General features: G+C 41.2%; 1 protein-coding gene across 4 annotated transcripts in view; it reads right to left on the bottom strand.

The window, feature by feature from the left end:
• INPP5F (inositol polyphosphate-5-phosphatase F) overlaps window positions 1–10,596 on the bottom strand; it is a 75,714-nt gene extending 65,118 nt beyond the window's left edge. For 3 of the 4 annotated variants that reach the window (XM_019725298.2, XM_019725297.2, XM_074338972.1), the window contains exon 1: window positions 10,300–10,596. In XM_019725298.2, the coding sequence (XP_019580857.2) occupies window positions 10,300–10,396 (97 nt within the window). In that variant the 5' untranslated portion in view covers window positions 10,397–10,596. The remainder of the gene's footprint in view (window positions 1–10,299) is intronic. The other variant, XM_074338971.1, reaches the window with a different exon arrangement.
• Window positions 10,597–18,086: the final 7,490 nt, after the last annotated feature.

Consider the following 18,086-nt stretch of genomic DNA (forward strand, 5'->3'; position numbering starts at 1 on the left):
GTATCTACATAAATAATCAGACTCAAGTTTCATTTCCTGCTAAAGACAAAAGTCTGAAAACACAATTATCTAAGTCAAACAGATGAGGTAAAGAGTTCTAAAATGTAGACAAAAATCCCAATTGTTAGCCTCATCCAGGCTTCAGTTCTCAGAATTTAATTAGGCCAGGAAAACAGGTTAAGGAATAATTTGATTCAGGTGCCATCTTAAAATGCAAAATTTGATATACATTTCTTTGAACTCTCTAATGGTGGTGATTTGCCAGCATTCAGCCAGCTAAAGAGCTAATCCAATTTAGAAGTTCCAGCAGCTGGTGATTTCCCAGTGTGGACTCCAGCTCAGTGCGTGCTCATCCTGGCTGCTCAGTGTCATCTGGGAGCTTGATAAAACACTGAGCCCTGGGCCCCACCCCTAGACAGTCTGACCCAGTTGGTTAGGGTAGGGCTCTGCTAGTTTGTAAAGCTCCCCCAGGTGATTCTAATGTACAGCTAAGAGTCGTCCCTCCTCATCTGCAGGGGGATTGGGGAGACCCCCAGTGGATGCCTGAAACTGAACATAGTACCAAACTCTGTATTTACTATACTTTTTCCTATACATAGCTACAATAAATTTATAAATTAGGCAATTTCATGGATAGAAGATTCATTCTTACCATAGATCCCAGCAACCACAGTATACGAGTTTTTTTCTTTCCTTATTAAGTGGAGAATTTTTCACCTTTTCCCTCAAAGGAAGCAATTTACAGCTTCTTTAGTACATCCGAATTACCAGCATCAGTATTCCTGCACTTTGTGGCCATTACTGAGGAAAATCAGGGCTGTTTGAACACAACCATAGTCCATCTGATAACCAAGACAGCTACTAAGTGACTACCAGGCAGGGAGCGGACACACAGTGTGGACACGCTGGACAGAGATGGTGCAGCTCCCGAGCGTGACGGAGAAGACAGTACAAGATTTCACCACGCTACTCAGAATGGCACGCAATTTAAAACTTATGAATTGTTTATTTCTGGAATTTTCTATTTAATATTTTCAGACCTCAGTTGACTGCAGGTAACTGAAACTTTGGAAAGCTAAACCTCGGATGACGGGGAACTACTGTACTGGTCTAAGTGACTATCGGTCACGGGGTGGAACCTTCACGAGCAGGTTCCTATCAGCACGATTCCAAGATGATGCCTGTGCCATGTGCAACTTCAAAGTCTTTCCTGTAATAAAGTACCACAAATTGCATCAAGATCTCATAATGTAGTGAGTTGGACTAAGCTAGTGTAAAGAAATACATTTCAAAAAGTAACCCATAGACTATTTTTAAAATAAGAGATACTATCTAGGAAAAGGATCTTAAGAATTTCTAGATTTTTCTATTAAAACTGGGATCTAATTATAGTGCAGCAAGGGCTCCACAAAGTTTTGATCATCATCATGAAGGATATTAGAAGTTGGTTTTTAAATTCTACAATATCCACACTAAAAATTGTTGAAGCATAAAGTCCTAATTGTCATATTTCAAGAAAGACCCAATGCAATTCAAAAAAAAAAAAAAAGAACAGAGGACAATTAAAGAAAACGACCTTCCTAAAAGGTCAGACAATATAATTAGGTCCTGGATGGATATGTATAAAATTATGAGAGGTGTGGAGTTTACAGTACATTCAAAACACCAGTATCGGAGACATGTGTTTAAAAGACATGGTTTGGGAAAAAATGAAGGACAGCTTAAATTACAACTTTCCAAACTCATAACGTAAAGAGGCTGAAAATATAACCAGTTCAAACAAGGATTACATAAATCCTTGGATAATAAATTTATAATGCATCACTCAAGAAGAAATGTGTTGGTATACACCTCTCACCTTCTGCTCTCCCAAAAACTGTCCTTTGACATAACTTTCATAAATAGAAATCTGAGCGAAACTGACGTACAGATGAGCTAACAATTGGTATTTTCCTTTCCTCATTTTAGAGCTCTTAAACCGAAATGCAAAATATTAGCACTTTGATCATTAAATAGATGCAACATTTCTCCCAGCTGGTGTTTAAATATTTTCCTAGATTTTCCTGAAAACTCTGTTCAAAACTCAATCTCTTCCATCTAGGATTGTTTGTATAGTCATTCTGCCATCGCAAGTCCTCACCAACAAAAAGTTCTGCCTTTCAAACCCACCAAGTCTAGGATTTGCATTTTAATTGGCCTCAAATGAAGAACTACTTGGAGATCAAACAAGGGCCACAACAGAGTGTACTATGAGGTGGGGGCGGGGCGAGAACCTGTACTATTTCAGTCTGGCCAGTTAGGCACTATTTATTCCCATAAACTTTACTGCTTATTGTTTTATTTTGAGTACCTAATCAGAACAAAGGCATTATGCATATAAATGAGTTATTTCTAGCAAGACAAGACAAAAAAATCCACAAGTTCATAGAACCACTTTCTTCCAGAGCTTTCTGCTCTTACAGAGAGAAACAATCACAGACTGCTTATAGTTGGAATAAACTTCACATAATCAAATAAAAGAGCACTTTTCTCCCTATTTTCTTTATTAGGGAGAAAAATAGATTTCACCATCTTGAAAAAAACACTGAAACCTCGAACTTCAAGACCTAGCTCAATCTCCCACAGACTCTGTCTTACGGCTCTAGTACAATATCTGTCACTGGAGAATCCTGTGTATGCCTCTCCTCCATTGGACCACATCCTCAGCGAGGGTAGAGACATTGTTTTATCTGTCTTTTCACTTTGACACAATGCCCAGCAGACAGGCCTTCAATAAATGTTTGCTGATAGAATAAATAACTGATTTTACAGAAATTCAGACTTAAAATACTTGAAAGGAGAAAGAAACAGAATACTAAATTAGTTAGATGTAGGGAGCCTGCTTTTTTGAGAAAAGGGAGTATTTGAAAGGTGCAAAGGGGGATACATGCAATAGCTACTAAAGAAGAGAGAAATCCTGGAAGTCAAGAAGCACAAGTGCCCAGAAGGGAGACCAGCAAACTAAGACTCTGCTAAACTCTAGTCTACCCACCACTGCTGCTCCCCAGAGGAGAAGAATGTTTATATCTGGCATAAAAGTACTGTATAATGCTACTGTAAAGAATCATTAATATTACACATGCAAACTACTAAAATTAAAAGCATTATTAGCATGTTTAAAGTTTCCTAACATTTCAGTTAGGTGTTAAATCATTGTTTCAAATTGTATATATTGACCATTGCAGAAACTGCAATTTGAAGTTCAGTGTAAGGAAAAAGCTGATCCAAATAAGATTTATAAAGAAAATTAATGTACTTTGAAATATCCCACTATCGAGTTAAAGAGATGCAAGGTTAAACTTGGAAGAACCTGAAATTAAAATGAAGTAACTTAACAGAAAAAACATCAAGGAACATGGACCTAAAATCAACCTGTATTTCACTCAACCGACTTTACCACAGAAAGCAGGCAGGAGTGGATGCTTTTTTTGTGAATGAGAGCAGCTCCTTTAAGGGTCTCACAGCAACCAGAAAGTGAGTCATCCTAACAGAGCCTGGGATTTAATTAAGATACTACCAGTATGTGTTGTGATAGTACTACAGTGCTAAATGTTCGGTGTTAAGCATCACTGTTAAACTACTATTTATACATTATTACTTAACAGATTATCAACAGCTACTGACAATAAAAAAAATAGTATTCCTCTATTTCGTTAAACATACTCTAATTCTAATGTAATTCTCAGCTCAGTTATGGTCAACTGACACATAATGATTATGGCAGGCTAGCAGACGGGTAATTATTTGTTAGAGGTGCTGTGACATTGCTGTTACTTCTCAGACTTTTGCTTGCAAGACTAAATTTTAAAAGGTGATGTTTTAAAACACATTTGAACAGGAATAGAACAGTTTACTAAAAGATACAGAGAGAGAGAGAAATATAGCTTATAAAGATCTAACACATTTAAATCCCCATAAAACCACACCCCGTTAGACTATGGCTCTCAGAATTCATGGAACAACATCACAGCCAAACTCGTTTGATTTTTTCCAATAATCTAGCATCTACCTGCAAACACAACAGCTCTCTTTGTCATCAATCACAAAGGACCAAAATCAGCAACAAGCACCGTTTTTTTGCAGAACGGCCAGTTCGAGAAAATAAAAATGTCTTTGGGTCCCATTTATTTTCATTCAAAAAGAGAACAGATTTGGGAGTGGCCAGTTAGCTCAGTTGGTTAGAGCGTGGTGCTAATATCACCAAGGTTGCTGGTTCGATCCCCACATGGGCCACTGTGAGTTGCGCCCAAAAAAGAAAAGCAATGAAAATAAATATTGTTAAAAACAAAAAAGAAAGAAAGAAAAGCAGTGGAAATAATAAAAGAGAGAGGAGACTTCTTGAATTCTACACTTAAAAGTTAGAGTACCGCCTTTACTGAATAAAATGACAATGAGAAATTAGCATTTTTTATTTAGTTGCCGAGAGGCAGCCTTCTAGCTTTCTGTTCTTATAGTCCCTGCTTAATCCTTCCAACAACCTCTTTACTGCTCAAGGTACATAGGGTCAACCAGGGACTAGAATTATTTCAATTCATTCAACACAGTTTTTACGGAAGACCTGCTGTGGGCCGGGTGCTAGGAATATGGTGCCGCATGTACAGCTGCTCCTCCTTGCTCAGGAGGAGTTAGGCTGGGCAGGTAGGACAGGGGTGACACCGTGCTGCTGGGCAGCCCGGAGCAGCACCAATGCAGCCAGGTTCCGGAAGGACCAAGCTGTCCGGGCACCTGCATGCTCTACCCTAGAAGGCCCTGATCCTGCCTCTCCTCGGAAGCTGGGCTTTGACAAGTCCTGGCCTCTGCTGGCTATAGCCCGGTCAGAGCACAGCATCTAGAAACCAGTGATTCTACAAAAGTTCCTTCCCTCCTTGAAGGTCGCTGCCCTAAAGCCTTTTTCTCCACGAATCCTTCTGTTCTTTATATGCTCCTAAAGGATGCCTGTGAAATTGGATCCAGGACTCTTGCAAAGCTAGACTGAGAAAGGCTTCAGGTTGCTCATCACTGCTGAAATAGTTCCCATCCAGTACAGATCAGTGTTTCTGCACAAAGATATACCCGATATCTATTCCCTTCCCAAACTACAGATGTTCTAAAAACATAAGAGAAACCTGATAAACTGACTGTAACTGGAAAAACAATTAGTCAATATAACAACATTCCCTGTGACTGTATCAACTAATTTTGCAGAAGTAGTCAGGGCAGGTGTAGGGTCAAAGAACCAACCAGTAGTCCCATTAAAAACCTTTCCATTTATATAGATCCTTCTTCAGGGTGCATGCTTTGACATTTGAGAGGCTATTTTATTCTCTATATGAGCTATACTACAATCATTATGATAGCTAGGTACACTTCAGACATTATCCATAAAAGTATAAATACTATAACTTTGCAGTCAAGAAGGCAGCAAGGTTCATAAAATGTTTCTGTCTGCCTTTGGAGTCACATACTGGCTTAGAACCTCATCTCTCCCTTACTCTGTGAACTTAGACAAATTCTCTGTGCCTCAGTCTCCTCATCTGTAAAACGAGGATAATAAAACCCTCCTGAGGTTTACTGTGAGGATGAAATGCCAGCAGTACATACAAAGGGCTTAGAACAGTGTCTGGTTCAGAAAAATTCTCAATAAATAAAAGCTCTTATTAGCTATTAATCTCAGTTGACAACATAAACAAAATATGTACAAAAACTTCCCTCAGTCTATAAAACCTGATCCAAACATTCTCATCAGCCCCCTTAGAAAGACCCTGTCTTTTTTTTTAAAGCCAAAAACGGCAGGAAAAATCTTTGGAAAGATGAGTCTTCTCTATCTTGCATGCATAAAAATTAATGTTTATAAAAATAAATATATAGACCTGTTCAATCTAACTGCTAGCCTGTTAAAAATATAAAATATGGGCTAAAAAGTAGTTCAGGGTATAAAACTAGTAATCCACTTTTTAAAAACTGAAGGCCAAAGACACTAGGAAAAAAACTGGTTATTCAACAACAAAAACAAAGACTTTTTACAATATATTTAATATTTTTAAATTAAAATGTCATATTATACTTTGTCATAGTAATTTGTGAATTATTTAGCAAGCATGTTCTTTTAAGTTCAAAATCTTTCTTTCAAAGTAAATAGCAAATGATACAAAATTCTAAATACACTGAATTTCATAAAATATGATCCTGAAAAGAGATAAAAAGTTTTATGTGGATTTTGAGTCCATAAATTCTCATTCAAAAAAAGTTAACTTCACATGACATACTAAAAATAATTTCATTATCAAAAAATTAAGAATAGAAACATTTTTTTATGATTCTGTGAATTCTGACATCTAGTATACCCTTCAAAAAATGTTCAGTGGCATTCATCATTCAGAGTATCATCTCTTTATATATAGTTTACATGCTTATTAATGTTATGTGTATGACAGATGCTTTACCATCTTTTCATGGTCACTCAGTCTCCGAATAGAATGAAGCAATAGGCAGCAATAAATTATATAAGACTGTCATATCAGACAAAGACTAGTAGAAGCAATTTTAAGACTGAAGAGATAAGACTGTATCACCCTTCTCCAACAGTAGACTGTATTATATTCTTTCTTAAGTCTTTGCAATCCTTATTCTCAGATAGTAAAACTCCACTGTTAATTAGGAGATTATTGAATGTTTACACAGTGCTTTATCTTTTTCCCTGGTAGAAAATAAAACAACCTAAATGTTTTTCTCTGCTGGTCATTACCTTGCAATAGACATAAAGCATCCACTAAAAAGCAGTGCTACAGACGACTCACTACCCTTAAAAAAATGAAAACATCAGAAAAATAACAATACTCAACTGCTTAGCTAGAAGAAAAATTTTAACAGGAAGAAAATAAGGACTACAACCACAAAGATTTAAAAAAAAGGTGATGCTAAATCAGATAGAAAAATCACACAAGTGGAAATGCACCTTTCCTCATATTTAGTTCCTCACCCAGCTGGACAGAGATTTTCCGCCCCAATTAGAAGATATGTAAAACCAGTCCTAAAATGAGTGACAAGCATAACACAACAGCTTATTTTTATGGCAGTGATATTACTAAGAGAAAATTTGGACTTAAATTTAATTCAGCTCAACTCAACCAAAAATGCCTTCTGTGTGCTAAGCACTCTAAAGCCCAGAGATACCAAGATGAGTAAAACGGTCCTGTCCCTGGAGAATGCACTGTCCCCTGGAGAAAAAGGAGACTATTATGCAGTAAAGCCTATAATCAAAGGGTGTACTAAGTGAATAAGGCACCTGGAAACACAATAATTTGTTTATTGTGACCAATAATTCTGCCCCAGGAATGTGGGCTAGGCTGAGCACAGTGTGGGGGTGACATCTGGGTCTTACAGAATAAATGAGGCAGGAAAAGGCGCTGAGAGTAACAAACATTCCAGGCTAAGGGTGATTTTAACCTTAAATATCAATGCTGATTCTTCTGATGTCTCTAGAAAAAAGAAAAGTCCTCCTTCAGGTTGTTCAATAGCCATAAACAAAAACCACAGGGCCTAAGGGCTTTTTTTGGTCTTATAATACTGCCCTTTTGAAAAGAAAAGGACTTGGTCAATAATCTATTTGGCTGAGTAACCAATAGAAAACGATAAAAGATTTTAAATGCTTTCATTAGAAACAAGAGCAAAACTGGCCATAAAAGCAGAGGGAAAAGGTCCAATAAAATGAAGAGAATTTTAAACGATTCTATAGAAAAAGATTTGAAAAGCACTTATCCAATTAAAATACCATTATTAATCGCTATTCTTTAGTACTTTAGGATCTTAAGTACTGGATAGGACAAACTATTTGGTAAAGTCAGTGTATGGGGTTCTATCTTCATGGGTTATACTTGAACACCTGAAGATCAAAACAGGCTTTAACTTCTGAGGCATAACAGCCTCTTCCTTCCTCTCGATTTTTGGTCTACTTCAGTCTACGGTCTGCTACATCCTAAGAAGTGAGATAAATGTAATTGCAAAGACTACAGCTATTTTATTCAGAAAAAAAAGTCTTTAATTTGCCTTCTGAAGTGGACTTTGGATATGTAAACAGTAACCCAAACCACATGGCTTAATCCAAAAATCTAGGCCCAGGTTACCCTGTGGATAATACTTAAAGGCTAAAACTTGTGGCATATCTGAGCTTCTTTAGCTCAGAAGTATGGGTTTAAGTATCCTTCCAGTGAAAGGCAAGACACTATAGCCAGCATCCTAAAAGAGTTGGCTTACTTCACTTGAGGGGAGTAGTTTATCCCTAAGCAACCATTAGGATTGGAGAGCCTCCTGTGTACAAGAACTGAACACAAACCAAATAGAATGACAAATAATTCACTTAAAAGCCCTCCTATTCAGAGGACTCCTGGGACTATACCTTGGCCATGTAATTCCACCATCTTGGTTCATCTCTGTCAATCTTAGGGAATAAGAGAAAGAAGAGAGTGGCCCTAGAAATGGAGAAAAAACAGTCTACCCTGTATATATGTGCCTCAATTCACTGCCCAAATATACAGATAGCCACCTAGAGATTTCCTGAGTGTTTTTTGTAAAACACATCACTATCAATTCCTGTCCTCCAAGATAAACATTGTACAAACACTGAACAAATTGTCATTGTTTTAAGAACATTTTTATTATGTACTAGGACTAAAAAGCCCAATCCTCGTTTTAGAGTTGAATACATGAGGCACAGAAAAGTGAGCTGGAGAGGATCTTAAATTCCATCCAGCTGTAAAGAGTTAATCTAATGAGTTGGCTCTTTCACAGCTTGGGGAATTCTGTCCTCTACTTCCCTTCAAGCCAAACTTGGAGCCTTACCCAAACGTTGGCGGTTGGGGTGGAGGGAGAGCTAGGCAAAGGGTCAAAAAAAAAAAAAAAAACCACAACAAAAAACCCAGAGAGAAGAGAATGACTGGAGACTGGCCAAAACTAGCCTATCTACAACTTCAGTCCCAAGATCATCAAGAACCTTATCTGGGTGCAATAGTTTCTCTTCCATTCTGCAGAGAGGAAATAGCAAGAAGATACACCCAGAGTGAAGGGGAAAATAATAAGCTCTGCTTCACCACGCTAGCAAATCAACTAGCGGACTTTCCTAAGAAAGCTGTGGGATCTGCCAGGAAGCGTCCTGGGGGCCGGCTCTACTCTCTCTGTATGTGACACAGGTCAGGTACTCAACCTTTCACACCTGTCTCCCACCTGAAAAAGAGGCTACCGCCACCTGCTTTGTTTTACGCGGTTGTTGTGGGGATTGAGAAGAACAGACTAAGGACCAGGTCCTTGGAAACCATCCTATACATGGTAACCGCTGTGATACGAAAAGCTCACGTGGACCATTTACACTTTTCAATTCACACCATGTAATTCCTCTGTCTACACTACATACAAGAATTACAAGTAAATTTGAAATGCGTGAAAAATCTGAGGTGATTAGGAAAAAGGAGGGACCACCTCAAAAGGGCAGGTGTCACCTACCGAGGGAAAACTGTCCCTGGACTGTGAGCTCTCTGAGGGCAGGGACGGCTCTGTTCACCTCCCCACGGTGAGCTCGTTCCTAACACAAACGAGTCGTCCACTGAGGCATCTCCTAGCAGCTTCCCTGACCCCCAAACATGGACCCACAACACATTCCGCATCGCACAATACTGAACCACAAAACGTTTCCGTTTCACATTACAATACAGTTTAACTGCAATACTGAAGTCAGAGAAAAGGTGCTTTAAACCGGGTGCCTATGAGGTAACCAGAATGAAGTCACGCCCCTACGAAGGGACCAGAAACACAGATGTCAACAGAGTGAGCGCTGGCAGGACGTTCCAGTGAACGGGCGCGATTGCTCCTGGCCTGAGCTCGGAATTCGAACCCAGAACTTGCCAGGACGTGTCAGAGGCCGCTCCAGAGTGGAGAAGGCCTTTAAGGCCAGGGGGACCTCGCTCGAACTTTCTGGCGGGAGCCGGCCCGACCCCGACTGCTGGCAGCTCGGCTCTGCTCCCCCAGGCAGGAGAGGAGATTCTCGACGCGGAGGCGCTCTCTGAGGGACGAGGGTCGCCGGCCCTTTGTCCCCGCGGAGTGGCAGGGACGAGGCGAGCACTCCCTCCGTCAGGAAATAATGACAGCTCGCGCGCCCTCGCTCGTGCCCGCCCGCCAGGGCCGCAGGCGGCGCCCGCTCGCTCGCCGGAGACTGAGGGGCCCGGCCGCGCCCCCTCCTCGCCCCCCTCCCGCTCCACCCAGCCCAGGGTGACCTCGCGCCGCCAGCCTCACCGGGTCGGAGCTGGAGGCCGCCATCGCGGCGGCTGCACCACAGCGCGCGCTCGCCCTGCTGCAGGATGTAGTGGTCCTTGGCTTGAAAGAGCTCCATGCCGGCCCCGGATGCCGAGGGAGGCGGCGGCAGCGCGCGAGGAGCGCGCGGGGGGTCCTCGTCGGCCGGGGCCACCGGAGCCCGCGCCCCGGGGAGCGGCGGCTGGGGGAGCGCCCCAGCTGAAGAACGACGCGAGGAGAACCCGCCCCGAAGGTAGTGGCGGCTGCGGCGGCGGCAGCACTGGCCGTAGAGGCCTCTCCCCGGGCGCCTCCCCTTGTCCGGCTCCGCCCGGCTCCTCCTCCGGCTCCACCCCTTCTCTGGCTCCTCCCCCGACTTCTCCCAGGCTCCTCCCCTCCCTGGCTACGCTCCGCCTCTTTCTCCTTTCTGCCCTTTCGTGCCGCGTTCATCTCCAGCTTCGCCGGGTTTCTCCTCCAGTCTTCTCCCACCCCATCCCCCGGCCCTTCTTCCTCCCTCTTCTTCTGTTCCCTCAGCCTCCTCTGGCTCTTCCCAGGCTCCTCCTCCGGCCGGGTCCTCCCTCCCGCCCGTAGCGAACGCGGGCAGAACCCGGGCATGGCTGAGTCCGGCTGTCCCTCTTCCTTTCTTGTGGCCTGTGGAACAGAAGCCCACTCGTGGGGCCTCCCCTCCCGTGCCGGCAGGTCAATTGGTTCCTTTCACCAGCCCTGAGAAAAGCCACGCCGACTCCCTAACTCCAACTGGAAACCCCCTCCACCTCGAGGGCTTGAGCTGCTCTCACAGACCCAAACCACCAGGGGACTGGCTTCGCGGGTCTTGTCCCAGCCAGGCTCTCTGCCCAGTGGGTCTGCCTTCTGTTTTGGGATTTCCTCTTAGAACCTTGTGACATTTGACAACAGCAGGCATTCAATAAATGCACATCAACGAGGAGCATGTAACGATAGAAAATATACGAGTATCATCAGCCCTGGGCTCTAAATAGCGGGGAGGAAGGGGCAAAGTTCTGAAGCTATTGTGCCCCAAATTAAGTAGAATAGGCCATGAATGAAGTGGAAGGGACCTAATTTGACAAGGGTAAGGGGACTGGAGAACCTCTTGTGGAAGGAGGAAGCCCTCCCAGGTATCTTTACGCTATCTTGAAAGGCCAGGTGGCATATTGAACAGAATTGTGCTTGAGTCAGGCCCCCAGTTCCAGGCCCAGCTCCAGGTGTGATCTACCTATGTGGTTTTGGGAAGGTCTCTTGGTCTCAGATGATGACATTTAATTACACTCCCAGTTTTATAAATCTTTATAAGTCTTCTATCTCCTGCCTTTTCTCATGCCTTAGAAGGGAAGAAGGAAACAAGGCAGGAGACAAGAAAAGCGAGGTAGTACTTTTTACCTTCTACTTGGATAAAAGTGAGAGGGCCCAAATGCAGGCAGGGATTTGCTAATTATTCCAGCCCACACTGATTTCTCTGTTGAATTTCCATAGCACAGAAAGTCCCCAGATGACAAAATGTCCTGTAGTACCATAAGTAGTACCATGCCTTCTGGGCTGCCCAGACACCTCAACATAAAGGTCTAGAGGAATGCTCAGTATATCACATCTTCCTGATGTGACTCAGACACAAAAATAATAGAAAGGTGGTAAGAAGTTTCAGTGGAACCATCACTTTAAGATTTATTGATGAATTCAGCAGTGTTGACTTTCCTTAGCAAAAATAGATGAGAAAGTCCTATGAAGATAGTAGGTTCTGCAAATTATTGCATTATCTTGTAATGAATCACATTGTCAAATGTGAAGAAAACAATGCTATTGTAACTGTTTTAAAACAATGATTAGTTGATTGAAACTTTCCCTGATGTTTTAAATCTGGTTCTAACCCTGGCCTATTTCATTATTTTATTTTATTTTTATTTTCCCCTGGCTACCTTTTAGAATCACCTGGGACTTAGGAGATTTTCAAAACTACCAATGCTTGGATCTCAGGCCAATTAAACTAGAATTTAATTGTGGTGGGATTTGGTTATCAGTATTTTTTTCGAAGCTCCCCAAATGATTCTAATGCAAAGCCAGGGTAAGCACCACTGTTTTAAATGAAATTAATTGGAAAAAAATCTGCCCAAGAGCAGCTTATTAGAAAATAGCAGTCAATCATTAACTAATACCATTTTGGGGGGTCAATTACCCGTAAATCCAGAGTTAGCAAGCAGAGTCTTAGAAGAGAAAAATCCTGATGGAAAGATGCTCCTGGAACCTATTTGACCCAGATGCACACTGCTCTGTCCCTCTCACTCTAAATGCACACTTGGCTTTGAGGTAAGTAGAGCCTTGGCTTGGCTGAGCAGAGTGAGTGAGAGTGAATGTTCTGTCCTAGCAGGTACGTCCCCAGTCTCCTGCACAGCTGGCTTGCCCGCCGGATGCTCCTGACCCTGAAGCTTCTCCACTCCCAGGCTGGCTTCCCATCCTTATCGCTCTCTTCCAGCTTCCTAATTCAAGGCCTCCTTGCCCTTGAATGGCGTCAGCAAGGTCATAGTAGAAAGTGTATGTGATGCTGTTCTGTTTTTTAAACATGAATGACCATCATGCATATTATATATCTTCTTTAAATGTACGGTATATTTATACTAATTTAAGTATATTATCTAGAGTGTTAGGTTCTAGCCAGTTCTATGTGATCTCAGTCAAGTCACTTAATCTCTTTTAGTCTCAGTTTCCTTATTTATTAGAAGAGACGATCACTAAGGGTTCTTCCAGCCCTGTAATCAATGAATGTGAGAAAATGAACCCACATAGTTGAACCTGCACAAATAGTGATGGTAAATAACTCAACTCTGAATATCAGTTTGGCCTCCAATATCAGGTTTATTGTCTCTGAGATTTTGGGGTTCTGATTAGACTCTATTGTACTTCTGTGAAATTTGACTTTTAATATCATCTCCGATCACACTTGACCACAGTCCACAGTCTTGTATGTTGTTTGTCTATGAGAACTTTATTCAGTCTTATTTGTGTATGAAAAATCTCCCAAAGAAGAGATTTTTTTTTTTCAATACATATTCCGCCTGTCAGGAGGCTGCTACCATGTTTCCCCAAAAATAAGACCTAGCCGGACAATCAGCTCTAATGCATCTTTTGGAGCAAAACTTAATATAATACCAGTCTTAATATAATAATACCAGTCTTATATTAAGTTTTGCTCCAAAAGATGCATTAGAGCTGATTGTCCGGGTAGGTCTTATGTTCAGGAGAACACGGTAATTTCTTAGGTCAGCCATGGGGGCGGGTAAGAGCCCAAGACACAAGCCAAATTTTTACATCTGACCAACCATCAGCCAATTTCTCATGGATTTGTCTGCCAGGAAATTTGTGCTACCTCCTCCCGTAAGTTCAGAGACAACTGAAAATTGTAACAACCACTTTGGAGCACTTGGATATATGTAAAATTATGTATTTAAGAAGACTATAGAACAAAAAGGGGGAAAGTCCCTAGGAGACCATCACATTGATCTCAAAGAGAGATCATTTTGTTCAATGGAGAAGACCATCTCTCCTTCATTTGCATACTTCTTAAGGTTTTTTTCATCCTTTAAAAAAAATTATTGCGGTAAAATTGGTTAATAACAATTTCTAAACTTTTGGGAGTTAAATACCGGCTTTTTAGTTTTATGGCCTGTTAAATTGTCAAGGACCCAAGTTACTGTTTAAAACAGCTATGATAATTCTTTCGTGTGTGTGTGTGTGTGTGTGTGTGTGTGTGTGAGAGAGAGAGAGAGGAAGAGGAAGAGAGGGAGAGGGAAAGGCAGAGATAGAGAGAGAGCGAGAGAGAGCGAAAGAGAGCGAGAGAGCGAGAGAGAGAGAATGAAATGTGTTTTCTGTATCTAATCTTCCAGAGGGAAGATAATTAGCCTTTTACAGTGATAATTTCATATTTGTCTAAAGCCAGCTATCTCTCACTTCCTTTCTGTTATGCACTTACTTTTCAATTAAAACAACAAAAAGAGAGTTTAAAAAATTAGGTAGTTCTAAATAAGCTAATTTGAAAACAATGCCCAAGGTATACCGTTGAATAGAAAAAGTCCAAGTTACAGAATAGTATTTTAAAGTATTCCATTTGTGTTTTTAAAGGGGGGGGGGGGGAATGGGAGAGATATTATGTTTTTATAAGCCCAGAACATTCTGAAACAAAACCCAAGGAAGTGTGGTTACCTCTGAGGAATGGAAATAGAGGGAGATGTGGCAGTGGGAGGAAATCAGGAATAAAAGGAGAGTAGAAATTTCCTTTTCACTTTACATTCCTGTACGCCGTTTTGATTTTTATAATCATGTGCTTATAATGCTTTAAATTAAAAAAAACAAAATCAAAACTAGTTGCGTGTATGTGTATGTGTGTAAAACTCATTCTTCCACCACACACAAAAACATATTTTTAGGTAATTTATTACTTAAGGATCTAGAACCTTTTGCCTTGACAATCCAGGAGTCCAAAGCATAGCTCTTTTTATTCTTCATGTGCTGCTTACTATTTTCAAGCTTTTCTAATACCTTAAATACTGTCAAAGCAAGGTATTGTTAAGTATATAAGCCATTTTTCTGTATATAAGCTTCTGTGTATTCTTAAATGGAGTGTAAAGAACTTTTTTTTTCTTAACACCTTTTCTAAACCACAGCAGTAGCTGTAGCTTGTTCTTCCTCTCAGCCAATTGTAATTCTCAGCTGATGGTCTGCTGGGGCCTGTACCATTGCAAACCAGTAACAATTGCCAAAATGCCTTCCGTGAGATAATCATGTTAGAAATGTTTTAAAGAATGGTCCGTGCTGCACCAGAAACCAAAGTGGGGAGGACGGGATTACTCCTGTAGAAACTTGGTACATCCTTGGAAAAGCTGCCCAGTACATTTCCAACCCATTGCTGCTTCTCCTGGTTAAAGAAAAATAATAGTTCAGTGTTTCACCTGTTGTAAGAGCAGCCCTTAGTGACAAGGACACATAGGGCTTGGGTTTTCCTAATACTGCTCCATTCCTTTCCCTCAATATTACAGCAATTCTTCAGTGAGGCTGAGGAAGCCCAGTGAAGGGTGTGTAGTGGGGGAAGGGTGTTTGGACTGCTCCTGACTGGATGAGCAAGTGGGGAAGGTGGGGGACATAGGTGGAAGGAGTGAAGAGAGGAATGTGATTGGTAAAGTCTCCAAGATGGTGTTTTGAATGAGGCCCATGACAGACAACCAGAGACCAGCTGCAAAAGTGGCAAATATATTTTCAAAATTTGGCCTTCATTCTAATTTTAGGATTAGAATGCTGTTGCAGCTTCTTGAACATGGTAGGATACTAACATTTAAATTGCCCACAAACAGTGCATCATTTCTCATGGTTTTTCTCATTGCTGTTCAATGATTTAACCAAGTCGGGGTTCTTAGGTTGTAAGGGTGATGCTTAAAAAGCTACAACCCAGAGTTCGGTCCAGGGCCGCATTGACATTTTATAAATATCCATTCCATACAATTAAAAATAATTTGAGAGAATGCAAGTCCTTTGTGTGTATTTCTCAAATATCACAAAGCCTTCTAAATTAAAAAAATAAAATCTTATTTCTTCTCACCATTTTCTTCTCAGCACAGATACTCCCATACCTCTCTTGTCCAAACTGTTCTCCAGCTTCCTTTCTTTTTTCCAGTTCTTTGCTGTGAAATCTGACCTCTTAGGGGTATTCCCTCCGGAGAGGCCTGGTCCTCTTCGGGGCGTGAGAGAGAGGAAAGAAATAGCAGGAGGCTAAGCTGGAAAGCTCTCCGGCTGTGGGGAAAAGGGACAGGCTGGAAATAATCAGACACTAACAAGTCTATTCCATCACTTCAACAGGAGCCCATTTCTCCCTTGGGATTCAGTAAAAACTATTCATTTTTGATTTGGAAAAAAAAAATGTGGCGCGTAAACGATTTTATTTTGGGCCCTTACATTCAAAGGCCACAGCCTAGCATCTGGATTTTTCTTCCCTTGTGATTTCATGATTGGAACTCATGTCTGGCTCAGAGGAGAACAGCAAGCTGGGGACAGACAAGTTCTAGATCTAAGACTTTCCCCAAAGGTCACCAGTCCCTTGTTCTTTAGACCAGGCCTATTTGGAGCAAATTACTTACTGTTCTGCCCATCAAACTTGGAGCTGAGAAATCCTCGAGGATGGAGATAGACAGGTAGGAGGGATCAATGTCAAGAGCCGGGCAGTTTGGATGAACTCTCTTGGCCTGTGCTTCCCTCCCCTCCCCCATCCCACCCCTGGAAAGCAGAAGTTTGCCAATAGTGTTTACCCCTTGTCAACAGTGGCAAATGTGGAGTCCTGGGTCAGCCCCACTTCCTGTATTAACCTAGGCCATATGTACTTGGGCAAATCTCTCCAAAGTCATTTTCCTTTATATAAAATGGGATAAAATATAAAATTTCTTCACAAAGTTCTTGTAAGGACTAAATGAAGTAAACTCTTTGAAAGGATGTCCTAAACTATAAAGTGTTATAGAAATGTTATTTTATAATTTTTTTAAATATCTAGTTTATGTTTTCCCCGCTAGATCTCAGATTGACAGATTCCTAACATTATATATATAATATATAGTATGGATTCCTAACATTATGTATAGTATTATAAACTCCTAACATATTACATATGTGATTCAAACGTTTTTAGCTCAAACCACATCATTGGAAAATAGGAGTAATACTAGATATCAATCATATAACTAGAAGGTGAATGTTGGCCTTGATTCCCAGCCAGAGACAGAGGATTCCCCCTGAGGCTAATGAAGCTTAAGCTTCAGGACTTTTCAATTTCATCCAAAGCCCTGTACTTAATTCTGTATTCATTATTTTGCATCCTTCTTTCAAAAGAGGACCCTCTGTATTTTAAGAAGCTTCAGATGCCACAAACTTTGCTCCCAACACTAGCATAAAAGAATGTTCTGTGCTTCTACATTCCAGGAGCATTTGGGGCCTGCTTTGTCTATTCTTGATATGTTCTTCCTTCTTTGATCATTCTCTTGTATCATTTTAGTCCCTTCCACTGTTCTAGGCTCAGATGTACTTTCTGCTTCCCTCCAATTCTCTAATTCATTAATAATCACATAGCTGGGTAAACACACACACACTCACTCATTTCTATCAAGAGATAAATTTAGAGATCGGAAACTGTTCAAGGATAGAACCATTCATCCCAAATGACTCAGAGCTATCCCCAGCCAGTGTGGAGCCATTGTAGTAAAAATAGAGCTAGGAAGAATTTTTGATTTAATAATGCTAGGGTTATAGATTTGACTGGGTGGATTGAAAAGTACTATTAATAGGAAGAGAGTGTTTTCACCATTTGACATAAGACTAGATTGTCTTTGGAAGAAATGTAACTCTCCATGTGGCAAGGTGTGCTTGCCCTTGGGTGATTCAGAAGGAATCTGGCCACAACCATTTCTGGTCAAAGGACTCTCTGGAAGCAAGGAAAGCACCACAGTTCTCCCCAATTTGTAGAAACCCAAGCTCCCCACCACACACACACACACACACACACACACACACACACACACACACTCCAGAGCCAATGGAGAAACATTTTTACTAACATCAGGCTGAAGCCTGAACTGGTAAATACTTAGGGAGATAGAGGGCAGGTCCCAATCTGTTGGAAGGGTTGGAATTTTCAAAATTTTCATACTGGGAGGAGGATTAAAGGGGGGCAGGAGACAGACACTCAAAAATTGGAGAGAGAGAATTGAGGAAACAGCATCCATTCAGAATATTCTTTGGAGGCCTAAACT

The sequence above is a fragment of the Rhinolophus sinicus genome, linkage group LG07 (assembly GCF_036562045.2).
Source record: "Rhinolophus sinicus isolate RSC01 linkage group LG07, ASM3656204v1, whole genome shotgun sequence".
NCBI lineage: Eukaryota > Metazoa > Chordata > Mammalia > Chiroptera > Rhinolophidae > Rhinolophus > Rhinolophus sinicus.